This window comes from Strix aluco, chromosome 13, assembly GCF_031877795.1.
Source record: "Strix aluco isolate bStrAlu1 chromosome 13, bStrAlu1.hap1, whole genome shotgun sequence".
In the NCBI taxonomy this organism is placed as follows: Eukaryota; Metazoa; Chordata; class Aves; order Strigiformes; family Strigidae; genus Strix; species Strix aluco.
The window spans coordinates 17,643,084-17,664,376 of record NC_133943.1 but is presented as its reverse complement, the minus strand read 5'-3'; the positions used below and the strand labels follow the sequence as shown (position 1 = coordinate 17,664,376).

At 36.3% G+C, this 21,293-nt stretch overlaps 2 protein-coding genes across 5 annotated transcripts in view; one reads left to right on the top strand and one right to left on the bottom strand.

Annotated features, from left to right (window-relative positions):
- The window catches only part of DOCK2 (dedicator of cytokinesis 2), a 206,740-nt gene that overhangs the window by 69,975 nt on the left and 115,472 nt on the right, over positions 1-21,293 (bottom strand). For both annotated transcript variants that reach the window (XM_074838147.1, XM_074838148.1), the window contains 2 exons: positions 13,634-13,732; positions 11,847-11,941 (listed from right to left, as the gene is read on the bottom strand). In XM_074838147.1, the coding sequence (XP_074694248.1) occupies positions 11,847-11,941; positions 13,634-13,732 (194 nt within the window). The remainder of the gene's footprint in view (positions 1-11,846; positions 11,942-13,633; positions 13,733-21,293) is intronic.
- Positions 15,195-21,293, top strand: part of INSYN2B (inhibitory synaptic factor family member 2B) — a 44,356-nt gene continuing 38,257 nt past the window's right edge. For 2 of the 3 annotated variants that reach the window (XM_074838149.1, XM_074838151.1), the window contains exon 1: positions 15,195-15,361. The gene's annotated coding sequence lies outside the window, so the exon portion shown is untranslated. Of the gene's footprint in view, positions 15,362-20,112; positions 20,221-21,293 lie in introns of all 3 variants that reach the window. The other variant, XM_074838150.1, reaches the window with a different exon arrangement.

The window sequence follows — 21,293 nt, the reverse complement described above, 5'->3', positions numbered from 1 at the left end:
CTTTAAAAGAATATTATTTTCTGTGTTGTGAAAGCTCTTACTGAAAGAAACCATTAAAATGCTGGAATATATGTTTTTTTAAAATCAAGTCTGTAAACCAATGAAGACATGGACAGTTTTTAAAACTCAGAACCTCTTCCCACAAGCCCTAAGTGATCTTCCTTCAGAGTATTTGGTCCACAAATTAAAGTCAGAAGGAGTTACACTAACTTCAGGTGGCAGGTGTTTTTTTGTAATTCCCAAAGGCTGATCAATCAGCACTTTCATCAATGAATCCTCTACTTGAGCAGATGAGGAATATGAGGGAAATTCATTCAAAGCCTAGGTGATGCATTGACTGTTATTTTGAAGATCTTGTCTGAGTTCTGATAAACATGGTCTTGCCAGTATGATGATTACATGAAATCTGGAGTAGGGAACAGCAGAGCTGAAATAATACTCCCACATAATTTATGTTGACTTGGTAGTAGCATCCTCAAAATGCTTTACGGAAGACACCTGATAGGTATTTCAACATGAAGCAAGCACAAAGGAAAAGCAGCTGAAGTCAACTGATTCTCTTCAAGGCCTCTGTCATCTTTCTTCTTCTTTCTTGTGTGCAAAGCTAGAAGAAGGCATGTTAAATACAGAGGAGACTAGCAAAGAGGTTCAGACCCAATCCCAAATGCTGATCATTGTCAATGACTGAAACAGTGATAAGCAAACATAAACCAAACCTGGAAGATATATAAAATACACAGAAGAGAGATCAGACAAGCAATCAGTGTGACAAGAGAGATTAAAAAAATACACATTTACTATTTCAGTGACCAAAGCAGAGCAGCAGGAGAAAGCCTAAGAAAATGGGTGAAAAGATAATAACAAAAATCTTTACAAAGAAACAGCAGAAATTATCTCCTAATAATGTGGCACACTATCATTGATTTAGAAATGAAGGACAATGCAAGATGGAAACACTATTTAAAAACCTTGTAGCTATGTGAAACCTAGTTATTAAGAGAACAATAATGGCAACACTTAGGAAGCAATCCACTTCCATGGTAACTGGAAAAATATGGCCAGTGGTGCAAAGAGGGTAGTATAATTTAACCATATTTCTCCCTTGTGTCAACTCACTACCGCTATACAATGAAGAATAATTTTTTTTGTACTGTTCATATTGAATTCTAATGATAAAGCAATTGTCATTTTCCTAAATTCTTTTTCAATGTATGGCTGGAGAGTCTATCCAAATAGCATGGTCAGAAAAAAATGCTTAAAAATAACTGCTATCCAGCTTCTCCTGTCTCAATTATAAATTGTTTGTTATGTACAATTCATTTTCTTTATTACAATTATTTGAAAATTTACCTTGAATAGCTATGCCAAGCATACAAAAATAATATGTGCTATAATGTATCAGAGTTAATTTGACAGCAATACAAAAGCAACACCTAGAGAAAGACAAGAATGAGCAATTGCTTTGATGCTATACAAGCGAAGTTTCCATTTGAGATCTCCTGACTTTGTTAAAAGTCTCTTTGTATGTAGCTTTTCCTTCAGCATCTACCTAAAACATATTTTTAAAGACTGCTCATCTCCCATTTAGGAATCAAACTACATTTCCAAAACTGCATCTCAGGTATACATTTATGCCAAACTCTTTTGAAAATGTGATGCTTAGCATGGAATCACAGAATAGTTTGGGTTGGAAGGGATCTTAAAGATCATCTAGTTCCAACCCCCTGCCATGGGCAGGGACACCTTCCACTAGCCCAGGTTGCTCAAAGCCCCGTCCAACCTGGCCTTGAACCCTTCCAGGGAGGGGGCAGCCACAGCTTCTCTGGGCAACCTGTGCCAGGGCCTCACCACCCTCACAGCAAAGAATTTCTTCCTTCTATCTAATCTAAATCTCCCCTCTTTCAGTTTAAAGCCATTACTCCTCACCCTATCCCTACACCCCCTGATAATGAGTCCCTCCCCATCTTTCCTGTAGCCCCTTTAAGTACTGGGAGGCCGCTCTAAGGCCTCCCCGGAGCCTTCTCTTCTCCAGGCTGAACACCCCCAACTCTCTCAGCCTGTCCTCACAGGGGAGGTGCTCCAGCCCCTGATCATCCTCGTGGCCTCCTCTGGCCCCGCTCAAGCAGGTCCGTGTCCTTCTGCTGTTGGTGTCCCCAGAGCTGGACACAGCACTGCAGGGGGGGTCTCACAAGAGCGGAGTGGAGGGGGAGAATCCCCTCCCTCGACCTGCTGGCCACACTCCTCTTGATGCAGCCCAGCACACAGTTGGCTTTCTGGGCTACGAGAGCACGTTGCTGGCTCACAGTCAGTTTTCCACCCACTACTACCCCCAAGTCCTTCTCCCTGGGGCTGCTCTCAATCCACTCCTCACCCAGCATGGATTTGTGCTTGGGATTGTCCCGACCCATGGGCAGGACCTTGCACTTGGCCTTGCTGAATTTCATGAGGTTTGCATGCTTTAAGAAGCTTAATAGCTTGAAAACTAAGTGTACAAAAAGCTGTCATAATGGACTCTGATATAAGTAATTTCATTTTAAAGGTATTTTCAGTAATTTTCCTTGGATTTGTGAGTATCTTCTCACTTCAGTCTACTCTCCTTTTTTGTGCATTCCATGTAAATGTTTGCAGAGTAGAACTATTCTGAATTAAAAAAAACAGTAATTGAAAGTCACATGGTGTCATTTGTACTAGATCAAGTCTGGAATAAAATACAAGGCTGAAAACCAGTTAGTATACATAAATGTAATGACTTAACATGGTTATATCGGGATGTCACACAGTAATAAAAACTTTCATGGCCTTCACTTTTGAAGGAAGTTTGAACTGATGTTGTGAAACTACTTCCCCATTCTTCTACTGATTTTTGGTTTTCACCTGTTGACACTCACCCTTACTGTAATATTTGGACATATCATTTAATCTTCATTTCTATGTATCTAAAAATGGTTCAAAGGTGATACTTTGGTAAATATATTTTTGTGCATGTTCCCAGGGCCTATTTCTAGAAATACTTTTATTATTACACATGTCAAAGGATTAAAATTGGAGAATTACATGAAACCAAAGTATAAGAGCATGGATAACGCTATGTTGCTGGCTTTTGGGGGCTTTGGGTGGTGGATTTTTTGTTGTTGTTTGTTTTGGTTTGGTTTGGTTTTTTTTTTCAAGTGGTTCTGTCTTACTCATAATCACACCATAAAACTTCAAAGGTAAGATGTAGTATTTGAGCTTTGCTTTTTCTCTCCCCCCATTAAATAAGCTTTCTGTATCTGAAATCCCTTCTCTGTACTTGCGTTATATTTTAACATCGTACATGTACTTTTGATTTTTCAGATATTCTTATTGAAAATATTTAGCGAGTGAATACCTTTTGTCTATAATACATAGTTTATCTACTTTTAGGGAAGCCCAGCTTTTTCTGAAGTTAAGAGATCTGTAATTACAGGTACAGACAACTATGCATCTGCCTCTTGTATAACTGCTGCTCACTTGAGCTTATTATTTTACAGACAAAACTGTATCGATACAGACGAAGTTGCATTGAATCAGCAGATTATGACTTCCAAAAAAGATCATTATGCAGCAAATGCGTAATACATCGGCAGGATTATTTTGTGATGTTCCTGTTTAAAAATATGAAAACAACTGTTCAAAATAATGTTAAATATGAGAAAATGGTATACATTTAATTTCCTGAAAATCTCTCAAGATATGAAGTACTGACCAAAGCTACTCATAAGAAGGGGGAACACAGAAAGATTGCTCAATAGCATTTACAACACCTCGTGAAAATTATGAATGCTGAATTTGTATTGTCAGTCTATTCTGTAGTGACATATTTAAAACAGTTTATGTGGGTAATCTCTTCATTATTTTTTCACTCATGTGCACATATGTTCTACAGAGTGTAAAACACTACTCATTGTCTTAAGTCCCAGATCTTTCACTAAAATTAAAATACCTGTGAACATACAAAAAATATTTTATAACAGGCCACATAGCAATGAACCTAAAAGATTTCTATATGCCAATAAAAGTTGTATCTGGAAGAATAACACTTTATCTTACTGACTTTCTGAAAACATCAAACTAACAAGTTGTTTTTCTGTGTCGAGTTGTTCTCTCCACTGAAGACTTTGCTTTTAGTTCAGCAGACCTCAAACTCCAGAAGCAGGAGCATCCTAGCAGTCGATACCAAGAAAGATGAGATACTCTGCAGTGGGAGTGGGAAAGGGATGGCTCACAGCATGCTTTCTCTCTGCATTTTAGATAAAAGACTAAATGACTGCAGTCAAAACGTAATAGGCATCTATTGTGTACCACGACCATGATATGCAATAGCCTATCTTGCTGAGCGGATGATCTGCTGCAGTCACCACATCATTAAGTGGTTAGATTCTTGGTAAGCAGATAATTCCGTAACATGGGTAACAATGAGCAGCATGCAGAGTTAGTGCAGAATAAGCATCTTGTAGTATTTGGTGCTAGAAAGATGCAAGTGATTGAAAAGTAGGGTTACATCAGGCACAATGAGACTCAAACACCTACAGATGGAAGAGACACTCTCTGCTAGGCTTATAACTGACAGCAAAGCATTAAATGACTCAGTCAGACATATCAGCCACAGCTGGAAGCGTAACTCCCCATGGAAGTAAATTTACAACCCACAGTGAAACAACTGCCTCTTCTCTTTATCTGCCTTATTCCATTATCCCAGGACTAACCTTATGTCATTTGCCCTATTACAAGCACTGACTTTTGTAGGGACTGGGAATGACAACTAGGAAACAGTTACCTGGATTTAAGGGGAAAGAGATACAAATCTGAGAATACTGAGACACTGTATACCAAATACCCCAGCAAGTAAAACAGTAAGTAAATAAAATGTACTTTGCCTCTGAAAGGGACTTTATATTAACAGGGAAATTGCATTTCAGCAAGGACATTTTTAGTCTCATAGCAAAAATAAACTGTTCAAGGACACATCTTATTACTATACATGATTAAAGCAGTGACTAAACGGTACAAACTGTTTGAACTTGTTACAATACTTCATTTACCCTCTTGTGCACATGTGTATAAAATAATATTTTCATTAGACATTTATATTTGTTGCTTAAAATACTTTTTCTCATATTAAAATTACAAAGTTCTGCAGTATGCCGTAACTCTATGTGTAAATGCATTCTGTCTCCCTGAAAATTCAAGCCCTTAAGAAAAACTGCATTCCTGTCAAGTATGCTTAGGCCAGTCAAAAGTTGCCAGAGGAAAACAAGATCAAAGAAAGGATTGTATATTACTTGTATACAACAGATCAGTCTTATAAATTCTGTCTTATTTGTGCAAAATGAACTGCAACACCATCATCCAACCTTAGTTACATAAATGAATCTTAACTCCCAATATATCTTTGAAAAACAAGAGAAAACCTAACCTAGACTACTTGTATATTTTTTTTTTTCTCTTCGGAATAAATAAATGCCCCTTTTCATTCTCTGCAAGACAAATAACAAGCCAGGCAATGTTTTCAGCAAACTGTTAGAGCATAGTTGGATAGAATAAATCCGAGTTTTCTGCTACATTTCCTATGAGAGCAGACTACATATTAATAATCAAAGAATTAAAGTCAAGGAGGATTTTTTTTTCCTATTTTCATAATTAGAATGGTATTCTCAATTTTAAAATCTCATCACAATTGTTACAAATTGAACACCATATTACAGCACCAGCTCAAGTAAGCGTACTCTTATCAACTGAATTTGTGTACCTTGTGTATAGTCAGACCCATTAATGTCTGAATAGACACAATATCCACTGACATCAATACATATATCACAGTATGAAATCTTTCTAAAACCATGAAAATATGACAAGCTCTCATTTCTACCAACAGATAGATGGAAGACTGAAAAGTAGTTCTAGTATTTTAACTAATTTGGGGGCTTTCTCCCTTCCAATTTGAGATATTCCATGATTCTATGAAATCTAGTGAGTTGGTAGTAGCAATACAGTTTGTAGCATCTCTCCCATAAATACTTAAGCTTCTTGCTTGAAAAAAGTACGTTTCCCTACTTCCTGCCCACTGTGTTCAGTTTCCCTCCTCCCCCAAACTCTACTATAAATACCATTCTTGATAGTACACTTAAATTGTGACTACCAGCTGTTCAGGTTTTCTCTTCAGAAAATTGAAAAGAAAAGCAGTCCAACAGCCACTGAACTCATTATGTGTGCTTGTTACTTAAAGATTGAGACTACAACTTTAAAAATGCCGTCTCTTCATAATGCACAAAGCAACGTTTTGTCGAGTTTCACAGTACAACACTGTAAGCAGCTTCTTCTTTTGAAAAGACTTTTTCTAGTCAAAGGCAGAGTTGTTCAGAAACATACATATGTATACTGTGGAAAAAACATGACTTCTGAAAAACATGTAACAGAGCCATTCACAGATGATCAATAAAAAAAAAAAAACCAGGCCTGGAATCCCTACTGTCCTTTTCTTAAAAAGAAATCCCTGTAGTCCCTTGCTAGTTGATGACTAGGAACTTATTCTGCCTCATTTTGCTGGCTGATGATACCAACAGGATCTATAGTTCCTGGCACTCTGAGAAATGGTGAGGTACTTGGGGATGCAGGTGGCACTGTGAAACCATAATGAGATTTTGCTGAATTAATAATGCTGCTCCAACATGTGAGCTACATGACAACCAGGTCTTGAGAGTGTTACAAAGCAGTTCATCAGCAAATAAGCAGCTATTTTTAGTATGTATAATGAAAGAAAATTGGCAACATTTCCAGCTCTTTTGCCAAATACCTGCAGCACTAAACCTTTCAAGTTAGACATAAAAAGGGCTGGGGAACACTTGACTCCAACAGATGTCTGAAAACACTCAGATATAGAGGTAATAAAAACATATTTTAGAACAAGCCTAACTACTGGTGTTAGAAAAACACCCTACAGTGTTATCTCACATGAGTTTTTCAGCAAATAGGATCTGACCTTGAAATGTACTGGTGAAAAACTGTTTCCTTTTATTTTTAAATACCTAAATATAATGTCAACAAAGTTCAAATAAGAACTCAGATGGACACACAAACAATGAAAGTGCTTACTAAGCCACTTCAGACTGGACATCAACCAAAACTGACTCCAGGTACTAATTATGAAAAGATCAAGTACTTTCAAACTCTTTCTCAGCAATTACCATTTCAAAGCCCAGAGGAACATAAGGGAGAGATGTGAATATGTTCCCTTTAGTTGCTAACCCCCCTAATCATTGCTTTTATTCAGCGAATCTGACTCCTTATGTGCTTCATGTTGATAATAAGGTATGGGAATTTCCTGGGAGGAATTATGTGCCTCTAAATTAAGATTATGAACAGCTGAGAGATAAGCAGACTATATGGTCTTACCTAAACCAGCAAAGCATTTCCCCGCAAATGCCATGTACCTAGGAATTACTGCTTTTATTAAGCTAATAACCAATAGTCTGAGTACCATAAGTGGAATAAAGTGCACATACAAGCAGTAGCAACTAGTAAAAAGTGTGCAGTAAGCAACCTTCATTAGAACAAAAGTTAATTAAATCTACCATGGAGGATCACAAAAATAACTCAGTTATTACATCCTCATGACCTCAATGAGGATTTTACTATTTCCCTAAGTGTTCTGCCCCACCTAGCATGCCACAAAAAGGTGTTCCTCCCATCTTGCTGTTAAGAAAAGGGGAAAAAAAAAAAAAGAAAAGAAGTAGTTCACTCCCCTTTTTGATTCTCAGTTGCTAATAGAATACTCCCAGTCCAGTGGGACTTTTATACACAGCCTCTGCCTCCTTCAAATGGGCTTTGGGAATTAGAACATCCTTTAAGAGCAAACACACATCATTTATAACAGTGATTTAAAGTAATTTGAGTTTCCAACCTGATACAGGCAAACCTGGACCAAGTAAGTTTAGTCCATTAAGCTTCTACTCCCATTCTTTCAACTCGCCTACCACAGTTTCTCCCTTCCTTTGAACCTTATAAGAAGTCTTTCTCCCATTCTTTTCCCCTTATCTATGCCAGACATCTAACATTTAGTAGAAATATCCCTGGTATCATACATGAACTGTCTGTCTTTATGTATGAATAATCAGTGTCCTGCTCATTAGGAACACCTTTTACCCACAAACAGGACCGAACTTGCAGTACTAGTTATGCTCTTCCCTTTCCTCTGCCTCTAAGTAAATGTACTGTGATTTTATGTTTCTGTACTGCCGTACATCCTACAGCAAAATTCCTCAAATGCCCACATTCCTTGCTGGGTACAAAATAGAAGAGATCATCTGGGAGAGACTATCAGGCTTTGTTGAATACCCGTAGGGAAGAAGTGCCAACTACCTTCTGCCACTGGCTAGATTATACAATAGAAATGCCTTACAGCCTTAACTAATATTTTAGCAAATTCAGAAAGAGGAGACTCTTAAGGTAAAACACCTCCTTTAGGGCATAAAAAGGCCTGCATGCAGCCTCCTGCTCAGAACAGGTGAATTAAGACTGCAAAACCTTAGCTGTGCTAACACTTTTTGTGTTTTGTTTTTTTTTTTTTTTTTTATATATTTTATTCTCTTATTATTATAAGAGAACCCAGCCTGATCCCTTGTGACTTTTTCTCTGTTACTTCTCTGGTTTGGAGTAAAGCATGTTAATAAGACAGATCTAGAAATTTAAATTAGTCTTCAATTTATTTCACAGAACACCCACCCCCTCAAAAAAACCCCTAAACTAACAAAAAACCCCAAACCAAATTTCTATAAAGACTGATAACAAAAATCCCCCCTCTCCCAGTTCTTGATAAAAAATTAAGACATGAAAGTAAGATCAATAACTCATTTCCTTATGTAATCTTGGGAACAACAACATAATCAAAGAGTATAAACAGTGCCAAGTCAATTTAGGTAAGCAATGTGTTTACAGAAGCACTGTTAAATAGCTTCTAAACATTTTTTTTTTTAATGCTGACATTTTTCTTTAAATATTTTTATTTGACTTGTCCAATGCAGGATAAGGTTTAGAGCAACAAAGCCTGCCTGGACCAAGCTGTCCCACAAAGTTCAGAGTCATTAGGAGGCATTATCAACAAATGTACGGTACCACAATATAATTTTTACTGTCAGTAACCGAGGCAATATAGATACTCCCAGGTGAACCCCCAAGCCCCGAAGGTCTATTCTCTGAACAAGGATTGACACTTCCCCTGCCCCCATAGAATAAGAAAAATCCTGTACTCGTGAATAATGCAGATGTTAACAGCATTTTCCAGATAAGGGAAACAGTTGTACCTGTGAAAGGTTTGATATGCTTACTTACAATAAAAATTGGTTAGGTTACTTCTGTAGTAAGCTGATACTTTTTAAGAGCAATCCTTGCTACATTAAAAATAATTCCACATTGCAGCAGTAGCAACACAAGAATGTGCACTGAATTAGATTTTACCTTTATAGGCCAATGATTGACTCAGAGAAACAAGTGGGATGAAACTATTATCATTTACAAAATCTTACCTGGAATGAACACATCCACCAGCATATATGTATCTGCTCACCTCAGAAGAGGGATTACTGATCTCTCTGCATGAACATTAGTGTATGTAAGTGACAGAAAGTGAGGTTTAGGCACCTGCGGCCTCACTGCCATCATCACTATCCACTAGAACCATAAATCTCACTTCAAATCATGGAACACAAAAAAGAAACCCTTTTCATTTAACATCATTCCATTCAAATCCTAGATGAAAATGTATCCAATATCAAAATTTGCTATTGTAATGCTGTAAATTTTCTTAGAAAATCTTTTCCTCAAGATCAAACAATCCCAGGAGATTATCAATTTTATTAAGTATCCTCTGTTCTATCCTTTTCAATATTATAAAACTGGAAGAGCAAAATTACGTAACTGTGACATTTCAAATAAACAGCATCTGTGGACATCTAAATTGGAACCTATGCATCTTAGACTTAATTCTTGAGACTAGTGTCTCTGTGACTTCTAGAAAACTCAGTGTTACTGCCATTTCTACAAGACTAAAATAATGATAGTACAGATGATCAAAATCCACCTTGCCAAGAGAAGTTTTGCTCAAAGCAAAAAAAAAAGAAAGCATATTCACTTTGTAATCCAACCCAGCACGTAAACTCTAGGTATTTCTCTGAGAACAAGAAGCAAGAATTAAGTCAGCCCTGAAGGTAACATCCAAATAAATAAAAGTAAATTAAATTAACTTTTTCCCCCAAAACAGATCCCTTTCAGTGACATTTTTAGCTATGATTTCCACTAAGTATAGAGAGGAGGAAATCCAGAAAAAAAAAAATCCACAAGTTAAGTTGGTCACATGCTCATGGTTACTTTTTTGTTGTTTCTTCTGTATAATCAGATCCTTGTAAAACCAGTAAGTGTTCAAATTTTGAGGAAACTCTTCCTCACCTACGAGTTCCACAAATAAACAAATTGAACCAAGTAACTTTGTCAGCCATGTGTTTTGCTTTGCATTCTCAGTTCAGCTCTCCCTTGCTTTGCTCTGTTATAGACTAGACACAAAAAGAAAAAAGTCATACCTCAGAAGGGCTAGGAACAATTGTTAGGAAATAAATCCTCACATAGCCCATCCTGCACCCTATATACTAGTCTTTCCTTCTTGCCAAAAACATTCATTTCTAACTGATGCCCATAATAAACAACAAAACTCACACTTCAAGGGAAGAACATTTCCTTCCTCTTCAAACAAGCAGTATTTCAAAGATACTTTAAAGGAATCCATCTATGATCTGTTGGCCCAAGCCAGCTGTCTAAAACCATTATCAATGGTGGAGGTGCACAAAGATCACTTCTCTCTTCTTTCCAATTCATTATCACATTATATGGAAATGATAAATTGAAAAGAGCTCATGTGGCTCTATGACGTGAAATTTCACTTACGCTACTTGTATTCCTAACACCAATACAACAGTGGTCCTGTGGCCTAAAGGAGCTCAAGCAAGACGTCGTTTATCCCACCATCATTTATGGTGACACCAAACCAGACAAATTATTGCTGTGGATAAAAGGTGCACAATCTGCTCAGCTTATGTCCGCAAGATATTTCCTTCAGTCAATTTTGCAATCTAAGTAACTCAAAGATTTCTTATTAATAGCAAGGTCTCATAGACCAAACAATAGGCAGCATGGTAAATTTGACTGTACAGACTTTCGCTTAAATGACATCTTGATCTACAGAGGCAATATACTTGATTTTGATTTAATCAATCATGATGAAACCCCAAACGATCTATAGTAGGGCAATACATTTCCTCAATGATGTGAGCTACAGTAAGCACCGTGGATCCAACCTCCTCCTACAAATACTGCATTGTGTTCAAAGGTTTGTTCTTTATCATCGGACCTTTTAGCAATCCAAGCAACCATACTGGTTCAGAAAGAAAATTGTGTTTGACAACTCTTGCATCACAATGAACTTGCTGACGTATTAGTGAGGACATTCAAACCCTGTGCAGAAACTGTACGCTTAAGATTCAACAGGGCTTTTACAGTTTGGTTTCTGTTGTTTGTCAACATGGAGACCAACTATGTACTTCCATTTTAATGTTAAAGACATTTTTTTTCCTTTCCATTGTAAGTAGACTTAAAGCACAAGCAACTAGCTATTTAATGTATTGTCAGTAAATTATTTCACGTTATGATCTTCTTGGCATTTACCAAATTGGAATGATAAAATCATCTCAGACTGCATGGCAAAACTTTTTGTAAGATATGGAACAAGTTCACTTTTCACAAGCACATGGAACATGAGCACTGATCCTCCAGCCCTGTTTTACCTGTTCTGCACCATGCTCATTGCCATCCAGTCGGAAGGGTAAACATTCTTTCCAATGAGATCTTTGAACATTATGAATGTTTCCATCAAGAAGTCCTAGAACAACAAAATACAGTATGTCTGTGACTGTGTAACACAAAATTTAAGTGTTCCTGCTGTAAGTAAAGAACTAAGAGGCCTCCACTTTGCTCCCAGTGAAGCCAATGGAAAAATTCCTGGTGATATCAGTAAGCCCAAGATAGCAACTGAAGTCCTGTAAAACAGCACACTGATTCCAGATGAAAGCTAGAAGTCATTACATCGGGCTCTTAAGACAAAAATAAGCCATAAATGAATGGAAGGAAAAAGTTATACTACTTTGGAGTAAAACTGTTGAATTTTTTAAGTAATTAGCAAAACAGTCTCACTATGCATAAAGAATTAATACATTTGCAAAATATAGGATTTTTTATGTAGTCCAAATTTAGTGTTCTAAATTAAAAGCATTGACAGAAAGTTTTTAAACAAAACAAACACTACTTCTTTTCCTAGAAGTATTTAGAGATCACTGTATAATGAACTTAAATAAATTGAACATAATCATTTCAGGACAATTTCATGTATAGCATATATACGCAGCTTTACCCTTGAACTTCTGAGCAAGTCACCTAGAAGTCTGCGAGACTAGCTAGCTGTCATCATCTATTACCAAAACCTCACAAGCAGCTGAAGAGTTTGTACTCTTTCTTGTCATATTACTTACAGAGGATCAAGCGAACAATAGCTCTCAACAGCATTATTTTGTAAACAAGTCTTTGTCATCTTCACTGACATATACTTATGGTATGGAGAAAATTAAGAAGACAACAAACCAATGCATTTAAACCCAGCAAAACCCAGTCAATATATTGATGTAATTTTTTTTTTTTTTTTTTCCCTCTGAAGAACTGTTTAAGTAGTTTAAGGATTACTAATACTTCTAGAACCAAGTACCCAATCCGCCTGGAAGCTGAAATTATGTTAAAATACTTTAGATTTTCAATGATGAATTGCAAAAGCTACCCAAGATTTGATGATCTGTTAGCATTTCAGTTCTGGCACCTTTAAGAAAGAAAGGAAAATGGACCCATCTTGTCAGCTGAAAATATTACCTCCATAGACAAACTGTAGATGGTGTAATCAAAACCTTTGTCAAAACTCATCATTATTTCAGAATTATGTCAGGAGTATAAAAGGATAGACATAGGAGTACTGAAACCTTCTAGAATATAGTGACCACTGATACAAACTAGAATATACCCCAAACATCATTAAATTACGTCCAAAACAACTGGCATAAAATGATGCATTTCAAGAATAAGGCATTTACTGCATTTAGCATACAACATTATCTGGACCAGAAGTAGACTCAATAGTGAGATTAAAAACTGGAAATAGATCACCATGTGCAAAGTGGGGAGGGAGGGTTTAATTAGTTGAGGGTTGATTTTGTTGTTTTGTGGGTTTTTTCTCCTCAGAACAGTATCACACAAAGATCCTATTACTTATTCTTGATTATTATATTACCACCTTGGTGTCAGGGTCAACAACAGTGACATTTACGTCTTTCCACATTTCTGATTACAGTACTGTCCAAGGTCACCATTCAAAGAGGATGGCAACACAACGACATAGAGGCAGAAAACATACAGAAATGGACTTAATTCTAGGAAAAATCAGACAAGATAATCCAAAACAATACTACCGACTTTTCACAGGAAATAAAATATTTCGAATTATTTGTCATCTCCATGACTATTTTGTACTCACCACCAGTTCTGAACTTGTCTGAAAAGTTTCAATGTAAACTGAATAATGCTGGTTGTTCATCTGGTTTAAGATTGCTGTCATGCACGCCACAAAATGACTCTGAAAGAAAAACAGACAGAAATCAACACATGTAGGTTACTTAAGATACTGGATTGTATTCTTTCTGAAGTTGAACTACTCTAAGTGTCTGATAAATTATTACTTTAACCAAGTAATAAGTGATAGGACAAGAGGTAATGGCCTCAAGTTGAGCCAGGGAAGGTTTAGACTAGATATTAGGAAGTATTTCTTTACAGAACAGGTTGTTAGGCGTTGGAATGGGCTGCCCAGGGAGGTGGTGGAGTCCCCATCCCTGGAGGTGTTCAGGAGGCGGGTTGACATAGCACTTGGGGATATGGTGTAGTTGGGATCTGTCAGTGCTGGGTTAACGGTTGGACTAGATGATCTTCAAGGTCCCTTCCAACCTAGATGATTCTGTGATAAATAATTTTATGTATGTAAAAAAAAAAAAAAATTCAAGCTTTTGCAAGCCCAGATGAAAGAAACATACTAAGAACTCAAAAAGGGTAATTCAAAAGCTACCTTGGCAACAGGTAGGCTCTGGTGAGAAAGTTGCATCATTTATGAAACCCCGCATGAAAACACACACTGTGATATAAAAACTTTATATATAAAGTACAACTCAATATTACCTTAAGATTCCTAAAAGGCGTGTGATGCTGCCTAGGATTCTTCCATTAGGAATTCGTAGGAAGAAAATGTATTAGCATCACAATTTTCTAATAATTCTACAAACATAGGCTGCTCATAGGAAGAAATATTGCAAGAAAGGATATTTTTTACATTCTGCAAGCGTTCAAGTAGCTACTACAGAACTCTGCAAAACTTCTATAGAATGCTATTACTTTCATCTCTCAAAAGTTCTTTCAAACTTCCTCAAAATGAAATACTTTATTATTCTCAATTCCTAAAGTAGAAATGCCGAAAGATATAAAATTATATATGATCCTAAGATTTCACTGTAATTTACTGAAATTCACAAAGACATTTATCTCTCAAGCAATAATAGCGAGCTTAATGCAGCTTTCCTTTAAGACAGTGAAGGATCCTCCTTACTGATGCCTTTTAATTTGCTGAAGTTTTAATAATTGTATTTAAAATGAGCCTGCTTTAAATGCTTTGATTTTATTAAAATAAGAGACTATGAACTAGATGAGCACGCAAAGTAATTTTCTAGATTTACTCAGATCTTTTCATCATACTGGTTTAGAATTGATATAAGGGACTTACCAGCCCCTCTGACCAGAATTTAATTTCCACGTAGTACTCATCAGATTCGCTATTGAACTCTGATTCACTTCATACTTCTGTGACATCAGAAAGGCAACAAAGGCACACATTACCAAAGTATCAGCTGCAGTTTGTCGTACTCAACCATTTTGTCTACCTCTTAGAGAAGGGAAGCCTTCTTTAACTTCAGGTTATGGCCACTAGAGGTCTTTTACTTTCATATGTTAGCCGCTGTTCAGTTTGTACTGCCTTTTTTTTTTTATTTATTTATTCCTACGTGAGCAGACCCCGCACACTTCTTGCATATAAACAGTGAAAATCACAATATAAAGGACCTATTATACCTTCTTTTGGAGTAACATTAGTGCTAGTGAAAGGCTTGCCTACTTTTTAAAGCTAAGAAGACACATTTTCTGCAGGTAAACCAAAAGCTTTCAGGTAAGGAATCGTGTGTTCTCGGGTACTGATGCTCTTCTAAAAAGAAATGCTGGTTTTCCTGCTTTAGTAGTTCACTTTTACAGTTTCAGATCGAACAAATCTTTCCTGTGATGTTAAATATATAGCTGAAAGTAATAATTAACTGCAAAGGATTCAGTAATGAAATTGTGTGGGGTTTTTCTTCTGATGTCTTGATTTTGAAAAAAGATTACTGACAGAAGTTAGAGAATTGTACATGAAAAACAGCTTGTATTTTTAGTAGTTTAACATTCACCACAGAATGCCTTTCTGTACTCACGTTAAATAATCACTTCTTGAAATGAGCAGCATTTCTTCACAAGCATCGAATAGATTTAATATGTTGCTTAAAGGCATAAAGACTTTAAGAAGGTTATTTCTTTTGTTCAAACCAACTTCTAATATGTGTGTAGCTATATCTGTGATTATGGTACAGCATGAATGTCTATTCTTAGTAACTGTGTATGGTGATTTTAAAATTAACAGATTATATGCCTTGATTACGGAAAAGAGCCATTAGTAAAGATCACATATTGTTGGCCAGTACCTCACACCAAACCTGTCAAATTCACATCAGTGGGACTGAATGATACATAATAAAGAAGGTGACAGTAAAGCTGGTTTGCTACAAAAACTTCCTCCATCATTTCCATGTAACTGTAAAGCAGGAAAATATGTGAATACTGTTGATCTTTAATAATTTTCTTACCAGCAATCTCAACTATTAGAAATTAACTGCTAGCTTCTTTATAGGTTAAAAGCTTGCTCCTCCCTCCTAATCCCCAAATGCCAGCAATAAAGATTTGCTTCTCAGATGCAGCCTCAGATGTTTGAAGTACTCATGCACTCAGCATTACCCTTCTCACTGGTAGAACTTAAGTGTAATATAGGACCATAAAGAGCTGTGATCAAATCTCCAAATATCTGTGTGTTCACTTAAATTCTCCTATGTTGTTTAAGTATCTCTTACTAGAATGTGCAAAGAGCATGACCTGCTTGAAAATACAGTAAGTTCTGCACAAGAACGATCTCTTACACTTTGAATGCAGACTGCATGCTCACTATATAGAAGAAATTCAGAATCAAGCAGCACTTATAAACACAATACTTTAATTCATATGATTCAAAAATTTATTTCATTAAGTCAAGCATTTTATGTAGGGATTGAATAGTATAAAAAGGTTGTGGTAGAGAAGGTGAAGTTCTTCAGACAAAATCCTAACAAGTAATTTCAGTTTTGCTTAGGCTTGCTAGGATTTATCCTGTGAATACAGGAGAAAAGATTGATTAGAACTGGGTCAAACGTATAAAAAAATAAATGTATAAGAGTAAGCACTTGACTGATGAGAAAATACTAACAGAAAAATTAACAGAAATAACTCTGAATACACTGCACTATGATGAAGAGATCTAATAAAATATATGTTTTCCAACTTAAAAACATTAATTTCCATTTGAATGTAAAAGAACCCAGAACAGAAACAGCACTGAACTCTATTTTTTGAATTAACCAATTGGCTGACAGCTTTTCAAAAAAGGTGTAAAGAAATAAGGAAATCAATAGTATGAACATTGCCCTTCTATTGGGAGCAGGACCATGAGTAAGTAGGTAATCAAATGAAAACGAGACACAGGAGAACGTCTCAGGAAGTATTTAAACTCCCCATCCACTTAAAAAAGCATAATTAATATAAAATTTAAATGAACATAACGCTGGCTGGTTTTAGTATAAACACTGCAAAACAGCGGCTAAGGTAAAAGAAATGCTGTTTTGGTTGAGTATATACAAAGTACATTAGAAGGGATCATAGATGTATCCTATAAAACAAACAGGGCTTTCTAAGGTCAACCAGCAAGAATGCAGAATCTTTTCCACTGTTGTTAAAGTGCGTATTAGCTGTGGATGCAACATGTACAGGAAAAGAAACATCTGAAAAACATTAGGGTCATATGAGTAAGATGACAAACTTCAACACCTAGCAACTAAATCCCAGCATACTTTATAATAGCAGATGGTGACAGGTTGCCGTAGAAACTTCAAATAATACTAGCACCACAAGAATAAAGCAAATGCACTGGAAAAACAAACAGCAGCAGAAATATCATAGGATGAAGCTACGCTTTGATTCTGTTCTAGTAGAAGTATTTCAGCGGCGGTAGGGTGGGCAATCTTCACGCAGGTGTACTTCTGGAAAGACTTAGGAGGACATTTATTTCATATAGGCACTTAAGTAACATTTATCCTCATTAATAGAGTGCTTTACCAACATACAGCCAGAGTTTAAATACATAACCACATGTGCATCGTTAAAAAGCAGACAAAATTGAAGCATGAATAATTTGTAATAATTCAAAGACTTCTCAAGGCCAAAGGTGATGTAGTTATTTTTATACCCCCTTTTTAGCAGAATACTGGATGTTTTAAACGCTCATTTTACTTACTCTCACAATTAATGTGACTCCTTTACATATCACCATCCTCACAATCGGCAGCCCTATATTCACTAATGATGGTTTACATTTGATTAATGCACAGCTTTCTGTATTGGGCAAAGAATCTTATCCAGAAGATCATTTTTGTGGTGTACGAAGCGACCATACCATATAGATTAGATATAATTCTGAACTCCCCTTCAATTTAAGACAGAAGTTTCAATACTCATCAGACGTTAGTGACAGTAACTATAGAAATGGTGCACATAAAAAGGGTGACCAACAATTTCTACAAGTCAAACAGTTCCTTTGTTCAGAAACAAATGCAAAATTCTTTCTGCAGGAAAACTGATAAATATGTCACCAGTAATTAAAGTTAACCAATCAACTGTTTTGATCTAATGTTAAAAATTATCAATATTTATGTTGTAGCACAAGCACATAATTGAGAAGGCCTCCCAAAATACTGTCTTCACAGAATTATCGAGCCATCACACCTGTTTAGCTCATGAGCTAAAGAGCAACATAATTACCAGGAACGTAAAGTATGGAAGATGCTCAGTGATGCCACGAAGATCCACAGTGGTTTGAAGTCACAGTTCCTCAGAAAACCACATTAAACATCAAGAACTGTGGCATATGTAGACGTTAGCACAAACACCTTTATCGTACTATGCAAACATTAAATAATAGCACTCTGAAATGAAAAAATAAGCAGAATTTTAAGTGAATTGCTAATGTAGTAGTTCTGTTCCTTCTCCAGAAATGGCTGTCACTGCCAATGCATGTGTTGTCCTAAAATGTACTGTTCTAGCTGTTAAAGCACAAAAATGTAAACATTAGAACAGGCTGCTATGCAACAACCTAGAGTATTCATCAGATGCGTCATGTACATCTGAAACGGGAAATAGCTCCTAATCCACACAGACATGTTGTAGCTTGCCAATTGGCGCACCTTACTAAGAATTAATTTACAACAACAGATTCATCTACTCTTAAGTAGGTCTGAGTTTTTAATTTTCCATTTACACATTCATATAGTTCATTGGTTCTGTCTTCTTGTCTTTTATTGCTGACTGAACAGAAGCTTACGCATCCTGTTTCTGCATCTTACTGACAGCTTTTGATCTCTGACTGAAAACATGCTGGGCTGTTTTAGCTTGTTCTACTGTTTTCTTTACATTCATATGATTTAGCCAAAAGGATATACAACTATAAAAACAGCAGACCACCAGATGGAAAAATATAGGACAATTTTATAACACAATGAAATAGTAATAGCAGCTGCTCTAAGATTTAAAGGTATGTTACAAGTTTGACAATCAAGGCAATTTCAAAATTATTTCATTTCAGACTTTTTCGGACATAGATAAAGGCAGTAAAACAATGGTTTATGGTATGATAAAAGTAGCATGATTTTTTAGAATATATCCTTTGCCATCTATTTTTATTTACTTATTTTTAACTTTGTGTTGATTTCCTCCCAGCAATACTCCAAAAAGATGATCTTTCATTCTTTGCAATGTTTTTGCTGCTGCCGGGTTTTATTGTTTGGTTGGTTTTGTGCCATAAATCCACTCCAGAACTTCTACTACAGTATCTGGCTAGGATGAACGCTCTGCTGTAATTGATTTAAACTCATGCTTAAGTCTGTGCTCAGACACAGTTGTGTAATTTACTACTTTCCCCAGAATATTAACATTGTTTATGTACAAATAAATTATGGATAGCAGTATTTAGTATGAAGTGAGAAGGCAATCATTTGGAATGAGCAATCATTGCTTGAAAACTGAACTAGCTTGTCCAGAGCAGTTACCAAAAATATCAGCTGTTTCACCTCCTCACTAAACCACTGCTGTTCACACTCCCAATCTCAGCTCTGCTGTATCAGGTGAAATCTTCCATTCTTGCCTTCAGGGATCTATGCACCTCATGCTGCATCTCTTCCCTCCTCCTCTGCAATCCATTAATTGCTTCACCACAATTACCTTAGCTAGTTTCTAGACTAGTCTCACAGGCCAAAAGAAACTCCCTGCCCTGGTATGTAAAATATCCACTGAGAATCCCAAGTATCCCAATGCTGTCAGGCTGCTTACTTCACTAATTTCTTATCAGAAGTGCTATTCTGTTTCCCTGTTGCCACTAAACCAGATGGTCAGTCAAGTTGGCAAAGTGTCCCTGTGCACTCATTCCCATGTTAAAGATGATGCAGTCAGTATTCCACAGAAACAACAAAAGCACACACACAAAATACAAGTGAAGAATAAGATTAAATATTATCCCCGGTTTATTTATTGCAGTGAAGCTTGGCCAATCCCCTGTGTTTAAAAGGACTGGAAACCAAACCGGGAACTTGAAGGAAGTGATACAGTGGCTGGGATGAGCTGGAGCTAGTCACCTGCACAGAGGTATAACACTTTTAACAGCAGAAAAAAACCCAGATGGGATTGACAACTACATAGGACTACAAAGCAAAACACATTAGCTGCAAGGGAGATCAACAACTGGGTTAAAAAAGGTAGAACTGAGCAATTTAAGTTCATTAAAGTGCAGTAACACCTTTTATTTCTAAGCCATGTCTTTTAAATTTACACATATTGTGAAGATGAACGTCTTGGATGCTGATTCACTTTCTTAAAACTAAACAGAGCCACCTCCTGTATTCCCAGAACTAAGCCACTCTAATTGATTTTGTTCTTTTTAGGTGCACTCACTGAAGACAGAAAAATTAAATTAAACTTCAGCTACATGATCAGAGATGAGACTAATACAATATATTTGTGAATACCTAAGCCAAAGCTTTATCATAATAGTTCTGCTTAAAACTACTGAAAGTCATATTACTCCAGAAACTTTGCTCTTGCTTTCAAATCGATTTTATGAAGAAAATAAGGACCAATAAAAATAATTTTCCAACAGCTCACATCCATTCCACTAACAAATCTACCAATTCTGTATATTTAGGATTAATTAATAGCAATCTCTAAGGAATCCAACAATACATTTTATTGTAAATTATGTAAGGTTGTATTATTTCTTTTTGAGCAGTGCACAGCTGCACTTGAGCTTACAAAAACACAATGGTTTTTTGTCACCAGCCAGTCAAAATCTCATGAAATCCTTAAAATATTAATGGAAAAACCTTTAACTTTTTTAGCACCAGACATTCTTGTTAAAGAATAAATATTGGTTTTGTCAAAGTACGTGCAATCCAGTATTGAAACATTTGCAAATGCCAATATACAGTCATCTCTCATGCTAGAGATTAAAATCAGCAATGCCTTACCTGGTTGATAACCCTTCTGCTAGGTCAGAATCTGCCCTTATATTTAGGCATAGCTAAATACATCATAAGTTCTAAATTGCTGAGACATTAAAATTAAACTCATTTGAAATCACTGTTTCTTTTTTAGCACCTGTAACAACCAGATAAACTTTTATGTGAAGAGCCTGGTGCTTTTCCTGGTATTTTAAATGTACG